Genomic DNA, 17545 nt, shown 5'->3' on the forward strand with positions numbered 1-17545 from the left:
TTTGTTCTACTGAAGTACCACATGTTATGCCTCTTTTATTCGTTTTTGGATGTTTTGACTTTTGAATACCTTCATTTTAACGTAGCTCATACCTATTTATTTGCTGTTTTCATCTCTGTGAGAGATCTATTAGACATCTCTCTTGCTCTCACTATTCATTGCATTTACTTGCAATCATAATATAGTCTTACCACATGGCTTATATTCTATAAACAATGTGTAGTATGACAATTGCCAAGACTACAGAAGGAGAACAGACACATCAATGACAGATGAACAATTCATTAATTTATGGGGAAAAGAAAGGGGAGCCCATGAGAGAGGTTTGAACATGGATTTCCCCCTTTGCAGTCTAACATTGCGACCAAACAAGCATGACACCTTAGTTCTTGCAAGTTGCTCAATGTTGCACATCTTGAGGATGGACCATTCACTGTTTCTATTTTGCTTCTTTTTTCACAGTTCAGTACACCTTTTTCTTGTTTTCATGCTTTCTCTGAGTTCAGTTTTTGATGGGCTATCCACTGGGCCATTTTCTCACTAAATCTGAAGAAGTGCAGTGTGTAGTTTCCCTTGTGAGCAACACAAAAAAATTACGTCCCACAATTTCAATAGTACACATTCTCAGAAGGGTCAAGGACCATATTATTTCCTACGATACACAACTCACCTCATGTAATGATGATGATGATGATGATGATGATGATGATGATGATGATAAAATCACAGAAATTCTATCATATAACATTAAAAAATTATGCTATCACCTAGCACATAATGGATCTTAGTCTGCACAGTACATATGGTAGTAAAACTAGTTGTCATAATATAAACAGTTGTTTTATGATACCTAGCCCACTGGTTTACAGCTTGTGGACGTATTCCACATTCCAAATCCTTGCATGTTACATGCAGCAATTCCTGCTGGGGGCACTCAGAAGGCTGGAATGACAATACAGATCTGGAAAGAAACAGAAATGTCTGCTTTATGTCCTGTTACAATGGATGCATTGCAGAACAATGTAGTAAATATGCACTTTGCAAAAATATATTGTTTATTCTGTAATATGTTAATTGCACCCTCAATGTTATGAATATAAGATTTATTATCTTTTATTCAAAATGTAGAGGTAAACCTTGAAAGTTTTAAGAAAATATCTGATCAATTCCATAGAAAAACGTTGACAGCAGCCTGCAGAATAATACATTATTGTGAAATTAAACATTATCTAATTGTAATAAATGGTTTAAGTAATACTCTATAGGACTTTCAGTCCTAGAGTTGAAACATGCAGCTTGTCACTGTAAAGTTTTACATTTCAAAGTGAATAAGGAGATCTGTATTGAAGATTCTTTTTTTCCATTTGTTTAATAGATTCAGACAAGAAGGAAACAATACTATAAATTAAAATCAGTTGAGGCACTCAGCAACAGCAACAGTGTGCATTTGCTTTACATTTGTTTAACTGCCCTGTTCTGGTCCCATGTGATTTATATTTTGTTTAGGAAGTGAGAAAGCAGTCTTCAAATGTTGTTTTGAATTACCAATAGCAGCCATCTCAGTCTACAGAGTATTACTGAAGAACTTTTCCGAGAGTTTTTGGATGTAGCCAACACTAATTAGTTTGAAAGGGTGCACTAGTCCAAACAACTTTAAGAAATGTGCTTTCACAGCATATGACACATTATTGTAAAAATAGGAATTCTTGCTGAATGGAAGATAGGTGGAAGGGTTGGAGGAAAATAAGAAATGTATAAATGAATTAATGAAACTGGAGGTTATGAAAAAAATCTGAAAGAATAAATAGAGGGGGTACAAAGACAGAGGAGAAAATTAGGAGGTAAGAGAATAAACATGAAATAAATAATTCACTAACTAAAAAAAAAAACCTAAAGGAATGAGATAAATAGGATGAAGAAGAGAGTGGAGGTCATGGAGGGAGTTGGGGGGGGGGGGGGGGGGGGGCGCTATGGAGCAAAATGGGCAAGAATAAAGAGTGAAAAGAGAAAGAAAATTATGAAACTATCACAAGAGAGTGATTTAAAGTTGACAAGGGCGAACTACCAACTAGAATCAACAGTGCTTCAAGTGCCTCAACACATTATTCCATCAAGGATGTGACTTTTTCAAGTCATCTCTCCTAGACATCATTTCATCACCCACTATCACCTTCCACTGCTCTGCTAACTTCCAGAACATCTTTGTCAAATTGTAGGATGTTCCATGGCCATTATCCCTACCCCAATGTTCCTGTGGTTAAACCTGTCCCATGCACCCACCCACCACTACTTACTCTATTGTCACCACTGGTAAGCCATGCAGTGGCACAGGGAAAGCAATATGTGAAACCAAACATCTTATTTTCCAAGTAACATGTGTTCAATGTGTAGCTTTTTATACATCAATGACCACCAATAAACTGGCTGTACAAATGGATGAGCACTGAAAAACTGTCTGCCTACATCTATTACCCATGTTTCTGAGCATGTTTTACAGCACAGCTCAAGGAATCTGAATGCCTGAGCAGTAATGATAGCCATCCTAGCACATGGCAAAGCATGACAAGGCATCAGGTCTAGATGGAATCTGTCCAGAGATGATGCAGGAAGCAGTTCCAATCATAGAGTCATTCTTAACATGTCTATTGAATAAGGCAATAAGACAGGACAGGGAACTGAAGGCTTGGAAATCTGCAGGTGCCATTGTCATAAATAAAGGCCTGAATCAAGATCCCACAAAGCTGAAGAGATATAGATCTATTTGCTAATACATTAGCAAAAGTTCAGGAGCGGCTACTCTCCAGACATCTTCAAAAGCACTGCGAGCTCCAGGGTCTTAGCATATGTCAGTTTGGCTTTCACAAACGTAAATTAGTAGACGATGCCATTAATCAGGTTCTCCAAATTGTAGACACAACAAACAATAAATATTGTACTACAGTAAATATTGTGCTGCAATTAAGATGGACATAGCAGATGCATTTGATAGTCTTTGGTGGTCTGTGATGTTCAATCGCCTAGGATGTTTTTGTATTCCAAAATACATACATTAATGTTCCATGGCTTACAGTACTGGTCAGACTGTTGAATGGCTTGCTGGGTGGCACAACATAACAAAAACAATTATAAAGGGCTGCCCTCAAGGCTCAATAAGTGGACCAACATTTTGAGACCTGACAATCAAGCCACTGATGGTTGGAATTGATGAAGCAAATGGAGTTGTTGCTCACCTTTATGATATCTCAGTGGTGGTTTCTGGATGTTCCAGACACAAGCTCTCAAAGATGCAGAGGTGGTGTAGGAACAACAAATTAACTATACATTTCTCTTCATGAAAAATCCACAACTGTTATTCATTGTCAATGATAAAACCACTACAGTTGTAAAAATTATTTATTTCTAAAAAGGAAGGCACTACCCAGTTTCAGGATAGATGTCCCATCTTCAGGTCCACCTGCAACAGTTTTTAAAAGAATAATAATACCTATGCACATGGGTAAGGTAATCAAAGCTAAACAGAACCAACAGAAATTCTAAGAAAAAATATAGATACATCAAAATATGAGTGCACAATTATGCATACCTAAGATCAGAATGGGTTAAAATATTTTAAAATAGTGCATCCCTGGTGCATAACATGCAAGAAAAATCCTCTAAGTCTACATCTGCCACAAAGCCTCTCACAGAGGACCTACAAAAAAGAATAAAGGTTCCCAACTAGAAGAGTGAGGGTTACTATGTATTTTATGCTTTGATTGTTACGAGTGATTGCTATTTTGGTTTCATTTTGGATTTTAGTGATGTGATTAGTGACGTTGTGAGCAATATTTCTTAAAAATCTTTCATTGTGCTTTTTACTGTATGACTATTCTTAAGATGGTCAATAGCACACTATAACTACTGGTGTACGCTATAAATGTTTTACAGGTTTCATTCCTTTCATATTAGTAGTTCCACAGATTTGTGCATATACAAATTAGTTACAATTTGAAACTATGCTCTGTAAGTGTGCTATATGCATTTTTGAGTGACATTGCAGGAATTATGTCAGTTTACTTTGGTTTGAGCCTATTGGTCAGTTTGCAATGCATTCACGTACAGATGTTGTAATCTGTAATTACTGCCTCGCTGATATGTGAGAGAAGTTAGCTCTCATTACAGTGGATGACAGTTGGTGGTTTCTTAGACCTGTTGTTGCCTGGCACATTAATCTAAATTTTGACCATCAGATAGTGTCAGCAGTCCACTTGCTAACGCTACAAGTACATGGTCACTCCTGCCTGCATTTCAGTTTTGGGTTGTGTGTTGTACTGATTTGATGGGTGTCTATGAAGCACTGGTGAGTCACAAATTTTGCTCGGGTGCAGACACTATTTCCCTCGTGTATCTGCAGATGCACAATCTATGAGGCCCCCTTTTTTGGATGTCTGACTGTTCAAAAGACCACCCATCTGTCTTCACACGGATCCATGTGTGGCACATTCCTCACCCTGAACCATTATAAGTTTTGTAATTGGGGATTTGGTTTGATTCTTTATATATTTTATTCCATTTAAGTGTGTTTTCTGCTCTTCTAATTGATTACCTTTATCCTTTCATATGGTCCTTCTCTGCAAGAGGCTTTCTGGAAGACCTAGGATTGAAGAGGACACACACTTGCATTTCATGTACCAGGGATGCACTATTTTAATAATTTTAATCTATATTAACCTTTATTATGTATCCCTGTGGACTCACAATGTAATAGGTGTTCTTTACTCAGAATTTCTATTGGTTCTGTTTAGCTTTGATTATCTTAACTATGTGGATAGGTACTATTCTTCTTTTAAAAATTGTTGCAGATGTATCTGAAGAGGAACACATGTCCTGAAACAGAGTAGTGCTTTCCTTTTTAGAAATAAATAATGTTTACAACTGCAGTGGATTTTATTATTGAAGCTAAAGTACATATATGCTGCTTAAGGACAAACTCTCCTTGAACAGCCCAATTGTATAAAAGCCCAATTGCATGAAGCACTGTATGCAGGTTTTTAGAAGTTATCCACAAGGACAGAAGAACCTCTTAGCACATGTACATAAAGTCCATCCAAATGCTCCTAAAATTATGGAAAACTGCAAGCACCAGCACTGGCAACTTACCCCACAATCTGCAAAAATTTATCACAGTGCAACATTAATTGCCGTTGTGGTCTTCCCAACACGTGCTTGGACTCACTGGCTCCACCTGGTACGAAATGCAGCCACACTAGGGTGATGTGCGCATACAGTACTACACAAGCAGAGACCCTTCTCATAACTATGGGAGTATGTCCTGATGACATAGCAGTACAGTTTCTTACCACAGCATACAGGTTATGGTGAGAAAACATGGGTAAAGTACAAGAAATTACAGGTTCCAGAATAACTAATAAGTTAGATCTTCAAGACTGGACTTGTGACAAATGGCAGCAAGACTGGAATAGCGACAATATAGGACACTGAGGATACAGGCTCCTTCAAAACTTCAGAGAGTACAAATGAGTTATACTGTCTCCAGCTGATGTATGGTTTATTTTATGACAGGGCTGTGGTGTTCACATTCACACTCCAAGTGGAAGTTAAGCGACATGAACCCCCTCAAGATGAAATGATGTTCCTAATTAGGAATGATGACACATTCCAGTAACTGAATATAATCACAAGTAATAGATCTAGGAATGAAATAAACAGGTTCAGAACAGCTATTATAGACAGAAATTATGTACAAGAGATGTTAACAGAAGAGAAGAGGTGAATGACAGGGAATACATAAATGATGAATGACAGGGAATATGTGAATGACAAGGAGTTATGCAAAACAAATGGCTGTAATATCGATGGTGAGGAAAGGATAAGCTGACAAATAGCATAAAAACACTGTGTTATCAGTGAATTGTTGTGGTGCCTGTTAACAAGATCACACACAACTGTAATTTAGTTTTAATATAAATATGTTAGTTATTAGTAACAATATGATGTCATCATTTACAAATAGTTGTGATGATTATGTTTTTTTCCAAGTCACTAAACACTTGGACAATGAACAATAATTACGAATTTTTAAATGATTCATTGGATGTATAGGTACAATATAGGTGGGAGATGAAGAGGTGGCTGGTGTAGGCTGTTTTCCCACTCAGTGCAGGCAAAACTCTTAATATTTACCAATGTAGCTGCAAACCAAAGGCTAGCTACAGAAATTTACACAATGAATGTAATAAATTTATATTTTAGTTAAGAAAAGATTGTATACTTTTATGTAGAAATTTTTCAATTAACTGAACATATATAATCTGCTTTAGATGTACCAGAGGACGGATTTTTATGACTGTAAAAATAAATCAGATTGCTTGCTACACCACGTGGACCATTTAGATCCTCCAGCCCATTACCACCTTCTTTGTACTCCAGAGATGGAGGATTGCTCTCCAACATCTCTCACTTCCTGCCACCATCCTGGACTTAAAAAATCTGTGAACAGTAACCCCCCTCCCACCTCATTTTATTTCCACTGGTAATATTTAGCTCAGTTATTTACACAAAATTATAACAGATATAAAAATATTTCAGTAAACATAATTCCACAATGAGCTGTTTGTGAGGAATGCAACTGGACGAGTACAAACCACTACTGGCTGCTGTAAGAAGTATTGTCCTACTTAGTAAAAATGTATTTGAACTATAAACTTTTTGATTAAGTCCCATCTGATTGGGCTCAAATTTCATCCATAGTGCATGGATAGGCAATGTGATACATGCATGATTGCTGCTGATGTTACACAACATCTACATATCAGTATGGTACAGGATACATAAGTCGAGCAGAGACTGTACCTTAGCCTCTTAAATCACCTGATGTCACTCATCTTGGATTTTTCTGTCTGTTCGGCATTGTCCCAACTGATACACTTACAGAACTGGAATAGTAAATTGTAGAGTTTTGTCAAGATTTATGAGATTGTCTGGGGGTGTCTGAAAGAACTGGCACTCACTGCAGAGACAAATGCACTATTGCATTGAAAAACACTTTCGACAGGTACAAATGTATTGTAACATGCAGCACACTGCAGTAGTATTGTATTCTTGAAAAGGTAGGCAATGGGTGGAATTTGATCCCAGTTTTAGTTGAGGACGTAACTGAAAAGTTTACATTTCAAATACAGTCATACTAAGTAGGAGAATATTTCATACTCAAGTCAGCAGCAGCTCGTAACTCCTCCATCACCGTTATCTTACAGACAAATCATTCATGGACTTATGTATACCAGAATATTTCTGCTTGTATTATCATAGAAAGGAAATAACAGTAACATTTTATCAAGGGAAATAAAAGTGGAGAGGAGCAGGGCACTATTAACACATGTTTAAGTCATGTTTTTCTCTGGTCATTTTTAAAGATGAAACAGTTGTGGTTCTTACTTCTGTGTGTATTCAGTGCTGTTCGGAGGTGCAAACGTGATCTCAAAATAGTGATCATCATCCACTTCATCAACATTTTTAATTATTTCTGTCTGGTGTTCAACAGTGTCAAAATCACTGAAAATAAATGAGGAAAAATCACTCATTAGAAATTTGTTTTGTGAAATATCAGAATACAAGTATATGCATCAAGATTTAATGAAAGGTAACAACTTTCAGAATTGCAGCTATAGTGCAAAATATCACTTCGCATATATCTTAATGTATCATACATGATTAAGAATGGCATAAATTAATGATTATAGCTTGATACTAAGACAGGTAAATCAACATTAAAAAGCTCAAACATATTACTCCAATCTTGAATTGCAAATTAAACCAGAAATTGATAGCACTGAGGTTCTTGAGGAAATTTAAGTGTGTGGATGGCTATTGGTGAAAGGTGGGAATGTATTTGTCACAGCAGACAAGAAAGTCATTGAGATAGAAATTGAAGCTACAAATGAGATTGTTTGGCCACGACTCAGTATCAGGGTGGGAATAAAAATGGTAATTGGATCCTCCTATCACCCAACAGGCTCATCTCCTGATGTAACTGAAAACTGTAGAGAAAACAACAGTTTGCTTGTATGTAAAGTGCTCCAGTCAGACTGTAATCATTGGTAGAGACTTAAATCATCCAACAATCAATTGGGAAAATAACGTTTTTGTTAGTGGTGGGCATGATAAGACATCCTGTGAAACATTAGTCAATACCTTCTCTGAAAACTACCTATGTCAGATAGCTCAGAACCCTACTCATGATTCAAATACATTGGATCTAATGGTAACAAACAGACCTGACTTCTTTGAGGATGTCCACATCAAAACTGGTATCAGTGACCATGATGCAGTTGTGGCAACACTGATTATGAAAGTACAAAGGACAACTGAAACAGGCAGAAAGATATATATGCTCAGTAAACTAGATAAAAAAAATCTGTAGTGTCACAACCCAATGACGAACCTGAAACTTTCAGAACAAGGCAGGAGAATGTTGAGGAACTATGGCTCAAGATTAAAAGAATAGTTGACTATGCACTGGAAGGTTATGCACCCAGTAGAACAGTTCATAATGAGAGGTACTCTCCATAGTATTCATTCAAATTTAGTCACTGTAAAAAAATTTCTCAAGAAACAGACACTACTGCATAACAGATGTAAAATAAATCATAGAATCATAGGACAAGAGATAGAGAGAGATGCTTAATGAAACATTTGGCTGTCAAGAGAGGACTGCATGAAGCTCTCAGTGACTACTGTAACAGAATATCATCAAATGATCTTTCACAAGACCGAAAGAAATTCTGGTCATATGTAAAGGCTGTTAGTGGCACCAAAGCTAATGTATAGCCCTAGTGAATGTGACAGGAACTGACACAGAAGGTAGCAAAGCAAACGCTGAACTCCATTTTCAAATGTTCCTTTACAAAGGAAACCTAGGAGAATTACTCCAATTGAATACGCCTACCATTGGAAAGGTGAGTGAAACAAGTATTAGGGTCAGAGGAGTGAGAAATCATCAAAATTGAACACAGCTCCAGTGCCCAATGGAATGCCTATCAGATTCTATACTGGATATGCAGCTGAGTTAGCCCCTCTGCTTACTATAACCTATAACAGACCCACTAAACAAAAAACCATGCCCTATGTTTTGAAGAAAGCACAGGTCACACGCATCTACAAGAAGAGCAGTAGAAATGATCCACAAAACTAACATCCAGTATCCATGACACAGATTTGTTGTAGAATCTTAGAACATATTCTGAGTTCAAACATAATGAGATATCTCAAACTTCTTCCATGCTAACCAGGATGGGTTCTGAAAACACCAATCATGTGAAACCCCATTCGGACTTTTCTCATATGACATACTGAAAGCTTTGGATCAAGGCAGACAGGTAGATGCAGTAGTTCATAATTTCTGAACAGTATTTGACTCAGTACCACACTACACTTATTGCCAAAAGTATGATCATATGAGGTATCAAGACTGATTTGTGTCAGGACTGAAATGTTTGGTAGGGAGGATGCAGCATGTTATTTTGGATGGAGAGTCATCATCAGATATAGAAGTAACTCTGGCTTTCACTGTGGTGTGAAATTGAATTTCACTGCCAAGTTCTCAGACCAGACCAGCCAGTGATGCCACTGTGACTCAGGGGCTTGATTCTGGCCAGAGGGCACTAGTGGCAATGCAAGGGCAGTCATAATGCCACTCTGATCTTTCCTGCACAGCATGAGAGAGCAAAAGGCAGTCTGTACTATAGAGGGAAACCAACATCATCATCTGGATGCCAGCCCTGGGATCGCTGTGGAAGCAGCTGACAATCCTGCAACACATTGCCAAGAGCCGGACATTGGCATGATGGCTAGGATTGTCTTTATCAGCAGATGTTCTGCAGTCAGACATCTGTTACTATGCAGCTAATAGCTGTTGGCACAATAAATTATAGTGGTGTGGTACAAGCTCAGAGAGGTGGAATAGGCTTGTGCCTGTTGTGGTGGTTCCGAAGCATGACAAACCTGTTACAAATTGGAGATTGATTGGAGTACAGGGCACATCTGTCAGTGGCAGTTACTTGTGGCAGTTATTCAGTATGGTTGTGTGCGCCTGTTTGTAAAGTTATTAAGTGATGATACTGGTTCCCTTTTGTTGACGCACACTTGTGAAGCCATTTGGACTGCATTAGATAATTGTCTAAGGAACATTTGGATATGTTCAGGATACGACTTTTTTTTTAAAAATGTTACGGTGTCCACTTCAAGAAAAAATTTCCATTATATCGGTATTTGAGAGGAATATTGTTTGCTTCTGGTATTATCAGTTTGATGATATTTTTGTGATCAAGGACAAGTTTTATAACTGCATGCACTTCCACATTATGATATACAGCTGTTCATAAAATTTATATTTAAAGTAAGCCCAAGTTCACACAACTACCAGTCAAAACCCTATTCCACACAAATCCTGAGCTACAGTTTGACTGTTGTCTACAGAGACTCTGTAACTGTGTTGAAAAATAATGTAATGTATCTGTGTCACTCTGAAATTAAGTGCAGCATCCAGTTCTCTTGTACTAAAATTTATATTTGGTCATACATCACGTAGTCTCATAACTCATAATCAGCAAATGCAGTCTACCTAAGCAACTATAAAGTTAACAGCTATTATTATATAACTCATTAACAGGAATCTCGGCAAAATACTGCATGGTTTTCATGAAGTAATCATTCATTGGTATTTATATTTTGTAGTCCTTTTTCATGAAAATATTACAGAAATAAATATTTTTTACAAGTGAGTTAAAATCATACACTGAAACACCTGATTCATAGTTGGTTTTACACACCAGTTCATCATCCAATGCTTTAAATGAACTACATGTGGAAAGTAATTTCTTCTGTAGGATGTGCTATTGCTGAATCAGTAAACTAAATAATGGACAAACCTGTACGTCATTGCTTTGCACACAGCTCTTCCCAGATCTGTTATTTTCCAAGATGACTGAGATTTTGCGAGAATCTTTTCAAAATTATGCAAGCAAAGCTTACCCCACTGCCCTCTTTTCCTCACCATAAGAAAACCTAAAAGTAAGAGATATACATGATCAATATTTTAGAGCTGAATTGTTATTTTAAAAGAAGATTCTTCTGTTAAAACAAAGAGTTTGGTGTGTAACTATCTAAAAACATGCGGTATGTATTAAATACATCTTGTGATGTATATTTTAAACAACAAGCTAACAGTTACTACACAGATAACATTAACAATGAGAATGTAACCTTCAGATTGGTATGTGAAGTTGTCAGCTTCTCTAGTTGATTTGGAGACAGTGACACACCGTTTCTCATCATCACCAAATGGACAGTCTGTTGCTCCATCACAAAGCTTTTCCTGATCCACGCAAACCTGAGAGTTAGGACATACAAACTGCCCCAGTCTACACCATTCTGAAAATATTTTATATCAAATTATTAAGATATATGTATTAAAAATTCTGTCTACTGCTGGTAAATGATACACTTTATAGTGGCTGGTAGCTGTAGATTTTTATCATTGGACTGAAAATTATACACTCTATCTTTGACAAAAGTAGACATAAATTTCAAAATTTTACCTCACTTCACAAAATTCTAAAAATACTACTCAACTATAAAAGTTCAAAAACACCACAGTATATCTTATTTGATACCACATTCACATAAATAATGAGAGACAAGACAAACAAAACAACAACTTACAGGGGCCAATATCCTCGACATTGTAATAAATGAATGTTATCTGAATATGTCGTACAATATAACAGTAAAAAACAGGAGTTCAGTATAATAAATAACTGTGTAATGAGATACAAAACACACTGAATATTGAGGATGTTATGTTACAGCAGTGCAGAGAAAATATAAAAGTAGATAGCACTTTCAAACCTATACATGTTTCTGCAAGCCTGTAATCTATATTTTGTATTGAAACCAAAAGTATCTGTAGGGTTGATGTTCATTGATGCTCTTAAATTATTTATATCTTTTACTAACATGAATTTACACCTGAGAACACACATTTTTCTGACTTTAAAGTTTCTCTTAGTTGATTATTTTTGCCACAAGTACGAGATTTTCATGTTATAGCATTCACTACAGGTTATAGCAATATTTTAATCAAAACAGGGTCAGTAGAGAGTAAAAATCACATTTGTTTCTTATCCGTTTTTGTAATATTTTGCTATTCAAACTAATATGGTCACACATGAGCATTGTCATCAGATAAATTGTTATGTAGTATTTATCAGCTATTTTGGATCTGTATTTTACCTCTCTTATTAACACAATTGAACGGTTATCTTCATAAATACAGCAATGTAAATTATATATAAAAATTACTTGGTTTACAAACTACTTGTGTGTTGCCCTCTTTTGCAAATTTTCACCTTTTATTTCCCTATTTGGTACATATTTTTCTAGAGGATGACATACCAAGTGTTTTACTAATTGAAACTACTCTCACAGGCTTCTTGGTAAACTTTTTTGCCTTTTATGGCAATCTTCACTATAATCAATCCATAGTGTCTAATTATTACATTGGCAGTAAAGTCAGGGTAGTTTGTACCCATCATGTTGAAAATATTTTTCTCATATGTGGACAATTCAACTGATTGTTCAAGATAGTTGCCTGATAAGCATTCAGTACTATTTGACAGGTCTGTGTTTGCCACTGGTAATGTATACACTGTTTCTCATTTGATATTAGGGCAGTTAAAATCTCCAATATGTATTATGTGATCAGTAGCATTCAGTGCTACTGAAGTTACGCTGAAGTGAGTTTGCAACTAATTCGGCTAAATCTAAAGGCTAGTAGAAACATTTGATTAGTAAGTCCACCTACACTCCCACTTGTCACGACAAGCACACTATCAGGCCCAGTTTTTATCTGGTGCTTCCCAATATGTCTGTTTGTTACTCCATCTGCTGTGGAGTCTGTGGGTTTTATATGACATTCAAATTTACTTAGAGTTTACCTTGGGTTCCAAGCAGCTCTCAGTTCTAAGTATTGTGTTAGAATAAATTCTTTCATTAAGAGAGGTGAGGGTTCACGCAGCAGTGAGTGAATCAGTCACCAACATCCTCATACTCCATATTTCATGTGCTACTTGATTTTATAATTCGTTTCTTGGATAATTTGTTTGCATTTGCAAATTTTAGAGCTCTGTTTTACTTAAAGAAACGATGTACATTCTATAGGCACTATGCCAACTTATCAATGGTACTAGTACACAACCAAAAGTACAGGGTTATTACAAATGATTGAAGCGATTTCATAAATTCACTGTAGCTCCATTTATTGACATATGGTCACGTCACACTACAGATACGTAGAAAAACTCAAAGTTTTGTTCAGCTGAAGCCGCACTTCAGGTTTCTGCCACCAGAGCGCTCGAGAGCGCAGTGAGACAAAATGGCGACAGGAGCCAAGAAAGCGTATGTCGTGCTTGAAATGCACTCACATCAGTCAGTCATAACAGTGCAACGACACTTCAGGACGAAGTTCAACAAAGATCCACCAACTGCTAACTCCATTCAGTGATGGTATGCGCAGTTTAAAGCTTCTGGATGCCTCTGTAAGGGGAAATCAACGGATCGGCCTGCAGTGAGCGAAGAAATGGTTGAACGCGTGCGGACATGTTTCACGCGTAGCCTGCGGAAGTCGACGAATAAAGCAAGCAGGGAGCTAAACGTACCACAGCCGATGGTTTGGAAAATCTTACGGAAAAGGCTAAAGCAGAAGCCTTACCGTTTACAATTGCTACAAGCCCTGACACCCAATGACAAAGTCAAACGCTTTGAAATTTCGGCGCGGTTGCAACAGCCGAATCACTAAAGGGGCACATATCGAACATTTGTGAATGCCTAAAAAAACTTTTTGAGTTTTTGTATGTGTGTGCAAAGCATTGTGAAAATATCTCAAATAATAAACTTATTGTAGAGCTGTGAAATCGCTTCAATCATTTGTAATAACCTTGTACAACTAGAAAATTTGCTGCTAAAATTATCACAAGGCAGAAGCAGCCCCAGACTGACTGTTGCAGCACAGAAGATGCCAATCAGTTCTTGGAACAATGCCGAAAATCAACAGTTGTACCGAAAGCCCACAGGTGAGGGTAGTTGTGTTGATCGCTTTCATCAGTCTCTTAAAAATACCAAGAAAGGTCTCAGATTCAAGGTGACTACATAGCATTGTTACGAGCCATGACAGTATCTCATGCCCTCAACTGCTCACAACATGGCTTCTTCAGCCTGGCAATATCTCCAAACACCCATGCCTCATTAAACTGCATTTCATTCCCTTCTTCTCACACTGGTTTATCAAGACAGACCATCATGTACCTGACACATTATCTTTTGCTGAAACATTCTGTTCTCTACCAAAAGCAACAAGATGCTTCCCCATGGGTAAAATATTCCAGATGTAGAATAGTAGCCCATTGAGTTCTCTGGGTGGGGGCTGTGTTGAAGCAGCTAGTGCACAAAAAGAGAATGATGAGGCATTGTGAGAAACTACACAATATAAAGCTAAAAATAGAAGGATGTGGAAGATTTTTAAGAATCACTGTGATGTGGTGGCCAGGAGCCAGAGATTTTGGAAGTGGGACTCAGATAATTATTGATACTGTCCAGATAATATTAGAAGTGGAGTGGAAATAGTAACGAATAAGAAATTGTCAGTAGAGTAAAAGATTATCAGCAGGAAAAATAAAGAACTTTGTGAATCTGAATGGATATCAAACAAATATTGTGATACACAAGTAAAATAAGACTGTATATGTGGAAATGACCTGAAGACACTGGAAAGTTTCAGACTGATTACGTAAGACACAAATTTTTAAACCAGGTTTTAAACTGTCAGACATTTCCATGGACAGATATAGACTCTGACCTTAATTCAGTCATTGTGAAGCACAGATTAAAAGAACTGAATAAATTACAAAATAGTAGATAACCAAAGTGACAGGAGATGGATAAATTGATGGAGCTGAGCTGGTTGAGAGTTTAAAAGCGAGCATTAGGCAATGTTTGAACGAAATTTGGGAAATGGATACAAGAGAAGATGAATGGATAGTTCTGAGAGATGAAACAGTGGAACAGCACATGAACAAATAGGTAGATAGACAAGGCCTAGTAGAGGTCACTGGATAAAACAAGAGATACAATGAACTTAACTGATGAAGGAAGAAGAACTAATAATTCACCAACTGAAGCACGAGAATGAGGATACATATTTCAAAAAATTTGATTGACTGAAAGTTTAAAATGGAAAGGCTATCATGCATGCATGACGAGGGGAGAGAAAAATGTCAGTGTTAGGAAAATTTAATGGACCTTTGGAGAAAAGAGAAACAGAAAGCCAACATTAATCAAAGAAGGGAAAGTTGAAAGGTGGAAGGTGGAAGGAATATACAGAAAGGTTATGCAAGGGCAATGAACTTTAAGGTAATGTTGTAGAAGGGAAAAGGTAGTAAATGAAGATGAGATCAGAAGACAGCACTGAAAGACCTAAGTCAAAACAAAGAATCAGATGTAGAAGACATTCCCTCGAAATTACTGACATTCTTGGGAGAGCCAGCCATGACAAAATCATTCCAAATGGCATGAAAGATACCTGAAACAAGCAAAATGCCATCAGAGTTCAAGAAAAATTTAATACATCCAATCCCTAAGAATTCAGGAGCTAACAGATATGAATGCTAGAGAGGGGGAAAAAAGAAATTTATGGTATAACTTGACTAAAAGAGGCCACTGGTTGGTAGGACACATCCTGAAGCATCAAGAATTAGTGATTTCAATAATGGAGGGAAGTGTGGTGATAGATAACCAAGCTGATTTTTGTTGTTCAAGAAAATGTTCAAATGTGTGTGAATTATTAAGGGACCAAACTGTGATTTTTGTTGTCTCTTCTTTGTTGTCTCTTTGGTAGTACACCAGCATGTTATCATGAAGCTGAAGACCTTAAAGGCTAGTGAATGGTGTTTGTTTGGTAATGTACAACATACCGAATTTGGGGTTCACAGTTTGACAGATTTATTAAATTTTGTGTCATTTTGTTAAGATGTTGGCCAGTCCCTTAACTTTTAAACACAAGCAGAACATGTATCATGTTAGCTCTCACATTTAACAACAGTCCAGTGGCAAATTTTGTCAGATAAATTAAAATGTAGTTGACACACAGTTTTTAGAAACACTATCAATGAACTGATTGTTGTTATAGAAGCCTTCAAAACAAAATGACAAGTATGACACAGAACACATTTCATGTGCCTCAGTAAACAGTGTGTTGCAGCAATCAATTAGAAAAATTGGTCAGAGGCATTTCACTCTGCCCACTCCTTAATGGAGATTGCAGTGCACAACAATCAATCATTTCCAATGAAAATAGTGGTCCAACTTTCCTATTATTTGCAACAAAATTTAATCAAAATATCACAAACTTGAATAGGCATGTAAACACATTTTTATTTCAGAAGCTACATAATCATTCACAAACTGCTAGGTCAGATTTTGCTACCTGTAGTATGCTGTAAGTATTAACAGTAATTTTAAAATATGTGGTGGTTTATGAAATTGGAAATGTTTATGAAACCATTTAATCCATCTGTGTTGGGTATACTGTACTTAGGGTATAAAGTGTGATACTGGAAATTAGAATAAATTATGCAACAATCTTAATTAACTGTTTAATAATACAAAGTAGTATGTCACTTCATCAAAAAAATTCAGAGTTAATAAACATGTAATGGCAAAGATCAGAAAATAACAAAACACAGAAATAAAACCTGTGATGGAGAATGTGGCTACCTCAGAACTTTAATGTTAATTATACAATAAATTAATCAGTTTTACAGAAATTGAAATATGTTACTGAAAAATTGGAATGCCAGTCTTTTTTGATGAACAGTGTTTTGACAATACAATCAGACCTACCAATTAGCTCACAGAAATTTACTTTTACATTTTGCATTAAGAAGATAAAATATCTGTAGGGTTGTCACATGTGAACAATCGTCATTCATGTATAAAGTTGTATCTCAGTGCTATAATAAATTGTATCATAATAGCCTAATTTGCTTTCTGCAATTAACTGTAAATATTCCCCCCCCCCCCCCCCCTTTCCCCAAGGTAATTCCAAAGCAGTGATTTCACAATGAACAGCAGCAGCTACTAGAATGTAATTAGGGTATTTTGCCTAATTGTCTTCATATGACAACAGAGCTGCTTCAAGGTAGCTACATTTGCAAACAGCAGTTGCAGGAAAATGACTCGTGGTGCTTCATATGACTTTTTCACCACATGGATCAGCCTATATTATGTGTCAAATGTGTAAGTGACATTCTTCCGTGTCATCCTGTTGGCTGCAACAATGACCCACATTTGTATGAACAATGCGCAACGACTTTTGATCTCCTCCATGACTTTGGTAATCAGTTTAATCTGTCTTCCCAACAACAAGACAACATTCTTCAGTCTGTTTCCACACTACAATGCAGTGAATTGTTTGATTTTATTGACCTAACAT

General features: G+C 36.7%; 1 protein-coding gene across 1 annotated transcript in view; it reads right to left on the bottom strand.

Moving 5' to 3' along the window:
* LOC126412088 (uncharacterized) overlaps positions 1–17545 on the bottom strand; it is a 144403-nt gene that overhangs the window by 32801 nt on the left and 94057 nt on the right. Inside the window, exons 8-11 of the mRNA XM_050081508.1 lie at positions 11263–11430; positions 10929–11064; positions 7438–7554; positions 851–961 (exon numbers count right to left, since the gene is read on the bottom strand). Coding sequence (XP_049937465.1) covers positions 851–961; positions 7438–7554; positions 10929–11064; positions 11263–11430 — 532 coding nt within the window. The remainder of the gene's footprint in view (positions 1–850; positions 962–7437; positions 7555–10928; positions 11065–11262; positions 11431–17545) is intronic.

The sequence above is a fragment of the Schistocerca serialis genome, chromosome 1 (assembly GCF_023864345.2).
Source record: "Schistocerca serialis cubense isolate TAMUIC-IGC-003099 chromosome 1, iqSchSeri2.2, whole genome shotgun sequence".
NCBI classification, from domain to species: Eukaryota; Metazoa; Arthropoda; class Insecta; order Orthoptera; family Acrididae; genus Schistocerca; species Schistocerca serialis.